At 40.1% G+C, this 12,608-nt stretch overlaps 1 protein-coding gene across 1 annotated transcript in view; it reads right to left on the bottom strand.

Annotated features, from left to right (window-relative positions):
• Positions 1-1,634: 1,634 nt before the first annotated feature.
• The window catches only part of LMCD1 (LIM and cysteine rich domains 1), a 79,844-nt gene continuing 68,870 nt past the window's right edge, over positions 1,635-12,608 (bottom strand). The window contains exons 5-6 of the mRNA XM_036739468.1: positions 4,051-4,266; positions 1,635-2,271 (exon numbers count right to left, since the gene is read on the bottom strand). Of these exons, the coding sequence (XP_036595363.1) occupies positions 2,113-2,271; positions 4,051-4,266 (375 nt within the window). The 3' untranslated portion in view covers positions 1,635-2,112. The remainder of the gene's footprint in view (positions 2,272-4,050; positions 4,267-12,608) is intronic.

Consider the following 12,608-nt stretch of genomic DNA (forward strand, 5'->3'; position numbering starts at 1 on the left):
TATGGTTTGAAGACTAGAAAATGCATACTCCTGGGGAGAGGATTACATGGGAACTTTCTTTGAGCAATTAGCAGTGTGAGAGGCTTTGGAGTCAGAGAAACTGGATTCAAATCCTGGCTCCTCCACTTAATATCTTCGTGTCTTTGGACAAGTTATTAAAGATCTCTGAGCTTCATAATCTGCAACTGTAGAAATGAAAGGATTGGACCAGATGACCTTGAACTTCCCTTCCAGGTTGAAATCAATGATCCTATGAACATGTCTACCTCCTCTTTCCAACACCTGTAGATTTCTCCAGTGTGGCCTCTTAAAATCAGTGGAAAATGGTAAAGCTTGTATCTTCGGGGAGGACCTTGAAGAGGGTTGTATATATTGCAATATGCATCACTTGGTGTTTAGGTCTAAGAATTTTATTTTCGTATTATTGATCAAATTTGAGTCCTAATGAGTCCAACCACTGGATACCAGTGAGGATGTGGTTTGGTGAGCTGGAAAGAGCACTGGGTTTGGCAGTTGGGTTCAAATTCTAATTGTGCCTTTTATTACCTATGTGAACCTTGGGCAAGACTTTCAATCTTCCTGGTCCTCAGTTTCCTCAAATGTAAAGAAAGGTTGTATTAAAAGGTCTCTAGTCTCCCTTCCATCTCTACATGTTTTATGACCTCTAAGTGTATATTATCTCTAAATGTTTGATCTGATGATTAGAAATGTATGATCTTATGATGATTCATGGTCAGCAGAAATCTTGAGGAGAGGGTGAAAGAGGTTGTGTTTTGGCTGCCTAAACTATTGCAGGGGCTACAGGCCCCCAGATTAAGTAGGGCTTTACCATTTGTAGGCAAAAGGATAGACTTTTTACAGTACAGATCTATAGATTGTACAATCTGCCTACACAGCCTTCCTTAATGATATAGAAGGGGTTTTGTTCCTTTTAAATTAAAAAAACTAATTTAATTTATTTTATTTTTAATTTATGAAATACAACAAGCATTCCCAGAATAATAGAATAAAAAAGATGATTGCACATGAAAAAGCAAATCTATTATGTACAATTTTCTATTCCTTTTAAATATATAATAAAATTATCATGTAACTTTCTTTTTTCCTCTTTTTTTCTCTCCCTCCCAGACGGGAACCATGGGACACAATATGTGTATATGTATTCATATGTGTGTGTGTGTGTAATGATGTATATGTAATGATGTATGTATGCATATATATATATATATAATCATTCTATTCATACTTCTATTTATCAGTTCTTTCTCTGGATGCAGATAGCATCTTCCTTCATATGTCCTTTGTGATTAATTTGGGTATTTATAATAGTCAAAATGACTTCGCTGCTCAAAGTTGTTCTTAAAACAATATTGCTGTTACTGTATACAATGATCATTAATCAAAATCTTTCAAGCAGAGGCAGCTAGGTGGCTCAGTGAGTAGAGCACCGGCCCTGGAATCAGGAGGACCTGAGTTCAAATCTGGCCTGAGACACTTGACACATGTACTAGCTGTGTGACTTTGGGCAAGTCACTTAACCCCAATTGTCCCACCCCCCCAAAAAACAAACAAAAAAACCCAAAATCTTTCAAGCAACAGACAGTCTGAATAACCAAATAAGGAGAAAGATTTTTACTTAATAGAACTTTTATTGAGAATGAGCTTATCATGCAAAAAATGCACTTTGAAATTTGAATTTTATTTGAAAAGGAGGCTGAAAAAAATCATTGGACTCCAGCATCCCCCCACCCCCCTTTAGCCCCTTTATGTTTCAGGAGCCCCTGCATTCATGAAAAAGCACTCATATTCTATTCCTATATGATCTGACCTCTCAGACTGGCATTCTTGGAAACTCCTTTTATAAAACACCAGTGGTGCCATGTAATACTCCTCCTTTCATCTGAAAACAGCCTTCCTCCTCATGTTTATACAGAACATTTTTTTTGGTTTTAAACTATCTACCCACAAGCATCTTTCCTTTAAAAAAATTCCCGCTGAGAAATATGCCTTAAAGTTGCTTGCTGGAGCATAGTCGTTCATTTCTTCTGCCTCAGGGTAAGATGGCAGGGATTCTGGCTATCTCCCTCCACTCAGGCTCCAAGGGGACAACCCCTAAGAACGCTGGGTTTTGCTGCAGGTGGGGCACAAGAGCTGGCCCTTAGTCACGATGTAGGCTCGGCCACTCAGTGGTTGCTCACAGCCCTCGCAGACAAAGTGCTTCCGGTGCCAGGCCAGATCTTCCACTCGCTGGTAGTCCTCACAGAATATAATCTGGTAGAACAGAAAAAAATAAACCACAAGACTCATTTCAGGGAAAAAGAGCTCACCCTGATTTACAAAAGGCAATACTGTAGGTTCAACCTGGCAATACTGTAGGTTCAAGAGCCTAGACTCTCAGACCATTTGAAAAACCAACAAACGAAAAACATCTTTAAATTGATCCATAAGAAACTCAGGAGAGAAATTCTGCATCCATTCTGTATGTATGAGCATGGTATTTGGTGTATGTGGAATGCAGAATTCCTAGCCACAGATGGAAAAGCTTCTTCAGTTGGGGACTGAGGTTACTTGCAGTCAACTTATTGCTTCATGATATCTGTGATATTCTTTGGACTGAAACCAAAGGCCAGCTCTCATTCCTCATGTTCCCCTGGGCCTGATGAATTAACCCCTTCTCTTATTCCAAGTCATTTTCCCTGGGGTGAAGTAAGCCCAACTGCAGTGAGTTTGTGGTGCTAGTGATCTTGTAGGGCTTGGTCACTGATTAACAACATATTTGCCATCCCCCACCCCCAGGTAGTGATCATCTTAACCTCTCTGTTGAGGCTAGTGGAAGCAAAGGAGTAAATTTGATGTTCATGTAGGTCAGAATCATGTGGGTAGGACCATTTCAGCTCCCATCACTATGTTCCTTGGCCTTGGAAATGACCTCGGCACTAGGAATCTTGGATGTCTCAGTTTGGTATGGACAATTAAACCACAGGGAATAGTAAAAAGACAGTCAGGCCAAAAGGGGTCATGTTTTATTGAGATCTCATGAAATAGAGGAAAGGACACTTGACTAGGAGTCAAAATACTTGGCATTAAGACTTGGCATTGATGTTAAACTTGGCTAAATCTTTAAAAATTCTCTGGGCCTCTGTTTACTAGTCTGTCAAATGGGGTTTATGATACTTCCCATTCTAAATTATAGACTTGTCGTGAGGACGGAATGAGATGACTGATGTGACCACACTTGGATGGGTATAAAGCTCTTTATAGTTGTAATTGCTAGGTTATGTTGTTATTTTCTACTTCAGCAACCCCTCCATGTGACTAAAGACTTGCTTGCTTCTGAGAGAGATGTAATTTCTCCCAGAAAGTTGGGGTATAAAAACTCCCGCTACTTGGTCATGTGGTTCACCTTCCCATGGCTACCATCTCTTAGACTGAGAGTCATTATTGCTTCTCCATGGCAAAAGCCAAGCACCTGGGGCCATGGAGTTGACATGCCCTATAATTGCTTTGTACCCTTTCCCACCCAACTACTAATGGTGGCTTTGGGGCAGAGGTACAATGCAGTGGCACGTACTCTTACCCATGTGCTCCTAGTAGAATGTGAGCTCCTTGAGGGCAGGGGCTATTAGGTTGTTGTCTCTGTGTCCCCAGCCCAGTGCCCAGAATACAGTAGGCGCCCAATAAATACCTGTTGAATTGAATTGAACTGGGTTGAATTAAGAGGTGGCAGTAAGAGGCAGAAGCAGGGCCTTTTGATCATATGGTCCCAGGAGAATTACTGCATCATGGAGAATGGAATCTTCTGGGAGATAAGACTTCCTAATTGAAAGTGATTCTGATACCGTGGAAAGAATACTGAGTCTACAATTAGAAGACTTGGCCTCAAATCCCAGCTCAGAGGGGTTCTACCAGTATCACAGTGGGCAAGTCATTTAACCTCGATGGGTTTCCTTCTTTGAGGAATAGATGGCCCTTGAAGATCATTCTATGACCCTCTGTGACCTGACAATTCCCTAGATACACATAGAGTCCATAGGGAAGGGCTATCCTTACCTCATCACAGCCCTTGCAACGGGGCCGTACGCTCTCACAGTAATGGCGCCCACACAGAGGAGCACCATTTCTCCAGAAGTAGATCAGGTCAACCAGAGGTTCAGAGCACTTGGCACATACAAAGCAGGCGGGATGCCACTGCCTATCATAACCAGCTCTGTCTGCATACACCACAGGGCAGTCCGAGGGGGCGGCCTGTTTACAGTGCTCACAGATCTGAAAGCAAAACACAAAGAGGGATACAATGAGTGGATGCATCAGTTCAGTCACCATGCTGAAAAAAAAAACCAGCAAAAATTTATCTTTCAGTTTTGCTGGGCATTGTGAGGGATAGAAGAGGAGGAGTAAAAACATACCAGAGGCAGTAGTGGGACAGATAAGAGTGAGTACCGGTCAAGGAAACTTGGGTTCACATCTCTCCAGTGATGTATATTGTCTCTATGATCCTGGATGGGCTACTTATCCTCCTGGTGCCCCAAGCAACCCTCTACTACCATGCTACTGAAGCTGATTAGCTTCATGGATAGAGAGAATTTTCTTACCTTCAGTTCTCTGTGACAATGAAATTATTGTCAAAAAACACTCAAAAAACCCAAAAAGACATGTTTGCTTCCCTTGATGAATTATGAATACATGGCATTTTTAGGGAAATGAGACTTAGAAGTATGAGACAATGAGTACTTGGAGACAACATATATTTAAGTGCTAAATAGCATGATTCTGATCAGTGGTGTCAGTTTCAAATAGAAAGGGATTCCTGTGGGCCACATGTTTTCTTAGAAAACCACAAATGAACATTATCTACGTCATATTGTATTTTTATTTTTTTTTTTGTGAAACATTTCCCAATTACATTTTAACCTGGTTCTGCCACACTGTAGAGTTTTGACAGCCCCATTTGACATCTCTTGTTTAGACATCCTGGTCAAGTCTGGCTAATCACTTCTTGGGACTAATGGAAAGGGAATTGTTGATCAGGCACACTAATTAGGTAAAAGGGACTGTTGATCATGCACTCTGTAGACTAGCTGTTCCCCTGAGGTCCTGCTCAATTGTGAGACTCTGTGATTTGCTATATCATGCCAGAGAAAGGAAAGGGCTATATGGACTGGAGTAATCAGGGAAGGTTTCCCAGAAGAAGCAGGTCTTGAACTGTAACTTGAAGCAGGACCAGGATGTAAATCAGAGGGAAATGATTCCATTCATTCTACACTTACTGACTACTGTCTGCACATGAGGCATTGCTCTGGTCGCTTTATTACAGGCAGGCTCATAGTCTTCAAGACAGCCTTAATGACCTTTCACCCCACATATTGAATCATTTGGCAAGTCTTGCTTATTATACTTTTCCATTCTCTCTCATATAAATCCCCTTCTCTCAACTCATACAACCTCCACCCTTGTGTACATCCTCATCTCCTGTCCCCTGGACTATTGCAACAATCTTCTACTTCCTCTGCTGTCATCAGGTCTACCCCCGTACTCTAATCCATCCTTCACTCAGCTGCCAAAGTGATCTTCCTAAAGCACAGAAGTGACTATTTTATACCTACCTCTCCATGGTCAATAAACTTCAGTGGCTCCCTAGTATGTCTAGGATCGTATATAAAATCCTTTGGCATATCGGTCCCTTTATAATGTGGCCCCTTCCTGCCTTTCCAGTCTTCTCACACTTTACTCCTCTCCAGGTACTCTAAGACCTAGCTATATTGTCTGTTTGTTGTTCCTAGCACAGAACACTTAGTCTTCCTTCCCCTACACTTTTGAACTGGATCTCCCACACACCCATACCTGGAACCCCTCCCTCTTACCTCACCTCATGGTTTCCTTCGGGACTTAGCTCAAATGCTGCCCAAGGCAGGAAGCCTTTCCGACTTCATTCCCCAGCCCTGCTCCTTCCCTCTGAGATAACCTTCCATTTTCACCATATATATCTTGTATGTACATTGTTATCTGCATGCCTTAATCAGAATGTGAACTCCATGAGGACATAAAACTGGCTTTTAACCATTCTTTGTATCCCCCAAGCTGAGCATAGTGCCTGGTACACAATAAGTGCTTAATAAATGCTTGTTGACTGACTTTCAGATTGACAGTCTCACCTCATATTATTTTCAAGATTGCATTGTGAAGTAGGTGGCATTAATGTCCATCCCATTGGTGATAAAACCCCACCTAGAAATTTACTTGTGTTACCTGCTGAAAGATTAATTTCACTGGAGTATGGAGTTCCCTGGTAAGCAAACTCCCTCTACCAAAAGCAAGTTGGCGCCTTCTGAGTAACTTGTACTATTGAGAATCACTTAGAGCCCTGAGAGCTTAGTCAGTTGCATAGCCAGTATATATTAGGGGCAGGACTTGAACCCAGGTCTTCTTGACTCCAAGCCAAGCCAGCAAGCATAACGGATAAAGCCCTGGGCCTGGAGTCAGGAAGAACTCAATCGAAATATGGCTTCAGACTCTTACTTGCTATGTGACCCTGGGCAAGTCACTTAACTTCCATCTACCTCATTTTCCTCAGTAATAAAATAGATATTAATAGCATCTACTTCAAAGGGTTGCTGTGAAGATCAAATAAGATTTTGTATATATATATATATATATGCATATATACACATATATGTATATATACACACACACATACATCTATACATATATAAAATATTTATATATGTATGTATGTATGTATATAGTGCTTAGCACAGTACCTGGCACACAAAAATGTCTATAAAAATGCTTATTCCCTTCTTTCTCACTTCTTTAAAATTATCCCTTGTAAAATTCCAATCCAGAGGCTTCCATTTTTCCTTAAGGTCAAGAGAAAGATGTTTTTTTCCTAATGTGATGCATATGTAATGTGACTTCCTGATGTGACTGTGTATATAAACTTCTCTAGACGGCCTGGAGCTGACCAGAGGTCCTTAGGCAAACTGTAATAATTAAATTAATTCATTAGTTTCATGATAACCTAAAAATAGCTTGGAAGGGTAAGCTGTGAGTGTTGTTTGGATGTAAAATATGTTTACTACCTGGCTGGCTGAAAATTTTAAAACCTTTACAATTTCCAAGGTCATGAGTCCCACAGGAAAGGAAGTAGCTTATACCCTCTGGTATATGTGTTCAAAGGACATGAGTGTCATATGAAGGATAGCTCAGGGTTCTGAATTTCCTTCTATTGTCTGGAGGCCTTGAAGGCCTGGAGGATGTGTTTTTAAATAATTAGACTTGCCTGGTCATTTGCTGACTAGGGGATTTCTCCATTGGGTGGGAGTTGGGATCTGATGACCTTTGAAGGACTCTTTCAACAGCTAGTCTGTGAAATGGATCACGCCTTGGAACAAGTCTTCTGATGCACCATTTCATTCTGAAAACATCAAAAATGCCATGGTCTAGGAAGAACCAGGCTTAACATGTAACAGCACTACTGGTTAAAGAAGGGAAGGTATGTCTGAACAATGGGGAAGAGGCAGATTATTTAGAAGAGCTAGGCAATGGTCATAATTCTTTTCCACAACTTGACTAGTATATAAATTAATTCAATGCGAAGTTATACATGGTAGTTATATGAGATTCCATGCCGTCTTGGGGAGGGAGGGGGGAGGGAGGGGAGAAAATCTGGATCTCAAAATTATGTAGAACCGTGTGTTGTAAACTAAAAATAAAAAAAATTAATTAAAAAAAAGAAGAGCTAGGCAAGGCGAGTTCTCTATCTAACTCCAAACTGTTTCTTGGTCCAGGACTACAGGAAGGGAGTCTGTAGCTCATCCCAAAGAGAAGGCAGGATGAATTCCCAGTATGCCAGGTCATTAGGTAAAGCTCTCCAGATCACTCCAACTTCCCTCCTTAGCCTTGACAAAAAGGGTAAGTGCTTCAGGTCACCTAGATGCTTTGGGTATGTGCTGGGCACTGTGCTAAGCTCTGGAGATTCAAAGACAAAAACCAAATAGTCCTTGACCTCAAGAGACTTACATTCTCTGTATAATAACAGATGGTTTGGTGTTTGCAATTGATAATCTGTAAAAATGGTGAACCTTTGCACTTGGTCTAAAGCAGGTCAATCCCATATCTGAGGACCTGAGGATTTAAAGGTGAAGGAAATAAATGGCCATGGAATCCAATCTCCTCTCCAAAACAATTTTTAAAATGAAGAAATCAAGACCCAGTGAGACTTGTCCAACCTCACACAGACAAGAAATGGAAGAACTGGGATCTGAACCCAGGTTTTCTACCTCTGAATCCAATGCTTTTTCATCAGAGCTGTCCTAAGTGCTGCAGAGATTAACTAGAAGCAGGAGTATTGACTCTTCCCTGGAGGAGATTCTCCGATCTCTTATCATATAAACTCAACTTTACATTAATTCTCATGGCTGCTCTATCTGCTCCTGGTTTCAACTATCTCAGCCATCCAAGAGTGCTTTCAGGAATATCAGTGCCTCTACTGCCTTTCAAAATCTCAACTCCAGGATTTATTTCTTCCAGTAGCCTTTAAAACAAACAGCCTAATTACCATTTTATGAAAACAAGATGTCCCCAATAATAAGGTCTGTCGGCACATGTCAGGAATTAATTTCTTCTTACAGGTGAACTGTTTTCCATGTCTCTTTCTTGTGAAATCTTAAGAGATTCCAGAGAGTAATGACTTTGGTGACCCAGAAGAATTCCTGTACCCCAAATTCCTGGTCTCAGTCATTGAGCTGGGCCTGCATCATGACTATTATTTTAGTTACAAGCTAATAAAAAATAGGGAAAGGGAGAGCATAATACTCAAAGACAAGGTTTTTTTCTTCTGGCCTCATCACCTAATCATGAGTCAGCTAGAGGATTATTTTTCCCTTTGATATTTTCCCCTCAATTCAGTTTTTATTCATCAGGACATGAGGCAATTCAGCCACCCTGTTAAACTGCTATACTTCCCAAGTGACATCATGCATTGCAGTCAAACCTTATTGTTACTGTCTTATGTATGAAGCATCTAAATAGCCAGTGGAGAGGCGGGGTTGGAAGCAAGAAGACCTGAATTCAAATCCTGCCTCAAATGCTTACTAGCTGTAGTATAGGACTTCTGGTAAGTCATTGAACTCCTTTCAGTCTCAATTTTCTCACTTGTAAAATGAAAGTTGGATTCAATGGCTTTTAAGTTTCTTTCCAGCTCTAAATATATGACTAATGTTCGTTTTTCTTCCTCTGGTTTCCTTGTTCCTCCTCCATTCCCTACACATTCCTTATCTAAATCCTATCTTAACTTTTAAGCCCTATCTCATTTATTTTACCTCTTCCATGAAGCCTTTTTTCTGGCCCTCATTTATCACATAAAATCATATAAACCTATGATTTTGAAGAGCCATCTGAGGTTATCTTATCCAATCTTTTCATCTTAAAAATGATTAAACTGAAACCCAGAGAGGTAAGTGACTTGTTCAAAGTCACAAAACTAAAAAGTAGAAAAGTAAAGATTTGAACCCAGGTCTCTGGACTCCAATCCAAGATTCTTTCTCCATCCTCTGAAATCTTGAAGTGCTTTGCTGTTATTGGAAGATGGGAATGAGTAGTGGTGCCAGAGCCTAAGATTAGGAATGCTTAATCAAGTTTATATTTCATAAGCCGTGTTAAAGCAACAAGTCAGATGGAGAACAAAGTCACATTGTTACTGGAGAATAAGGGAGAACAATGCTTATTGACTGATAACTGATTGACATTTGATATCCAAACATTGGGCTTTGGTTGACCAATCGTATATCTAATAATAGACATACTGTAAGAACATATATTTTCCTAGCACAGTGAGTATAGCACGAAGAATCGAAGCTAGTGTCTTATGGAAGGGTAGAGTGTCACAATGGTTAGCCTAGGAAATTGGTTTATATGTCCCTTTAAGGTCGGAGAACCTATGTCACAGAGGCCGGCCTGATTTAAGGGAAGAGTGTTGTTTCCTTTATTGTAAAGAAAGGGAAACAGTATCTATAATGTTCTTAAAGAAAAGTACAGCAAAAAATTCCAAATTGTAGCAAAGGTCAAAGTGATTTGGTAAAAATATTTGAAAAATAAACTTTTTATGGAAAAAAATTATGATTCTCAAAAGTTCTTTGAGAATGAGGCAGTGTTGCCTAGCAGAGATCCTCTGGGCCCTTCTTTGTAGATAGATAAGAATGATTTATAATGAGCATACCTCTTCTTTCCAAAGAACTTAAAACAGGCTGCTTCCCTACAGAGTTTAAGTGTTTATCTTCTAATTTTGTCCAGAATGAGGGAAGGGAAAGAGAATAAGCATTTATTAAGCATCTTCTATGTGTCAGATATTGTGTTAAGTGCTTTATAAATGTAATTTCATTTGGAACTCAAAATCTTATAAAAGTGAATGTTAAAACTATCTTTACATGTAATTGGAAAAAATAAAGTAGTATTAAATGGAAAAAATAATTTCATTTGATCTTCACAACAACAGTGGGAAGTGGGTACCATTATTATCTGTATTTTATAGTTGAAAAAATGGAGGCAGACAGAAGGTAAGTGACTTGCCCAGGGTCACACAGCTACTAAGTGTCTAATGCTGGCTTTGGACTCCAGTTTTCCTGATTCTAGTGTGATCTAACCCTATTATTATACAATTGTAGATGTGAGAAATTGCTTTTTTAAAGTGCAAAACTTCTGTTCAAAATCTTCTATCCTCCTAGTAAGTGCATAATGATGAATACTTTCATATCCTCCCCCAACAATTCAATTTAATAAGCGTTTATTAAATGAACAACTCTGTACAAAGTGATAGCTAAGTCCTGGGAAAAAAAGACAAGAACAGTTGCTGTCTTCGAGGCCTTACTGTCCACTAGGAGCACAAGGTAAGAGATTGGAAATGATAAAATCCCTAACTAGAGAGGATCACGACTTTGCTGATAATGATAGAATTCCCTTTTACTCTTGATAGAATCCCTTGGATTCTCCCAGTGGGAGTAACCAATTTTTATTTTGTTTGAGGCGACAGCAGACTAATATGGTCAATAGCTACACATGCTCTCCTTTTGGCCTAAACTTCACCATCTTAAAGTGCTGGATAAGAAAATCCCTTCAGACTCCCCGGTGGCTTAACACTATAATCCCATTGCTTTGAATGGCCAAGAGTCATATCCCCATCACATACTGTTTCTTTTTGGAAACTCCTTAACCAAATGCTGACCCAGACTAATCCACAGAGGATTGTGAAAATTTCACTATTACAACACAGTAAATATTAACACAAGAGCCTTAAATCCAAGCTCTGGTTTCTTTCCAATGCAAATACTCACAACTTATTTATAAACACAATCTCCCCATTTCCTCTTATGGTGATTATTCACGATCTTCCCTTAGCAACCAAAGAGATCATCAGGGAGGGACCTTCCCCCATGTATTGTTTCCCTCTCTTCTTCATGCTGGAGGTATTTAAGGATATGTGTGTACAATATCTATACTCCTTTTATCTCCCATGTCCACTTCTTTGGGAAGCAGAAACGGACTTGTTACTGGACATGATGTTCTCTACTGTCAGGGGTAAAAACATCATCATTTTCTAACTTGGAATTTCTCAAGTCTCTGTATCATATCTGTTGTCAGGGGGAGAGGAGGAGGCTTCACATGCAGCATAGCTGTTGAGTCTGTACAAGGTGCCTTGGACCTGGTAAACCACAGGGCGTGATAGGTCCTTTGCACTGACCATTTCTACGTATGAAGGAGAAGTAACATAACCCAATGGAAAGAACACCAGATTTGTAGCCAGAGGTCCTCTGTAGGAGAGGTTCAAACCTCTCCTAGTATGAGACCTTAAGAATTTCTTCTCCCATAAAAAAGGCAATTGGACCAGACTGCATTTTCCAGCTCTATGTCTATGAGGCTGTGGTCCTGTGTATGGGGTGGTAGAATCCTGGTAACTACTTGGTTATGCCAAAAAAGGTACTGGCTAGGCTGAAAGAACCCTGAAAACTGATAATTATTTAGGACTACTCCAAAGGCTATTCTGGTTGAGCAAGGGGTAAATAAGATATCTATTCCATCGTTGCCCTTTCTTCTTATTAATTTTTCCTCCTCCTTTCATCTTATAGACTAAATATTGCATGAGGATACAATGGAGTCTGAAAACAAATTCAAACCCTAACTCTACCACTCAGTTAATCTCTCTGGGCCTCAGTTTCCCTGGAACAAATGATCTCCACAATCATTTCCAGATCTAAATTCAATGATACTTTATTCTTCTGATGATTGAGGAGAACTGTGTTTTCAAATTTCCAGAAAAGATTCAACAGGAAAGAAAAAAGTTGACTAGCCCACAAGCCAAACATTTGCTTGGACAACGTCCTGCAAGATTCATTTGCCCACAAGAATGTACCTTAGCAGCAGCCTATACAAACTCCAACTAAGCTCTCAAGTTGCCTGGAGTTTCCGTCTGCATCCCAGACATCTGGCTGCTAGGATTGGGACAAGGCTGTATTTCAGGACCCTTTCAGCCTTATAAGGCCCCTGAATGTTCATCTGCTGAGACTCTGGGACATTGGATTCTGTGCATTCTCTGTCCCCACTGTAGAATTCCAGAC

The sequence above is a fragment of the Trichosurus vulpecula genome, chromosome 9 (assembly GCF_011100635.1).
Source record: "Trichosurus vulpecula isolate mTriVul1 chromosome 9, mTriVul1.pri, whole genome shotgun sequence".
NCBI lineage: Eukaryota > Metazoa > Chordata > Mammalia > Diprotodontia > Phalangeridae > Trichosurus > Trichosurus vulpecula.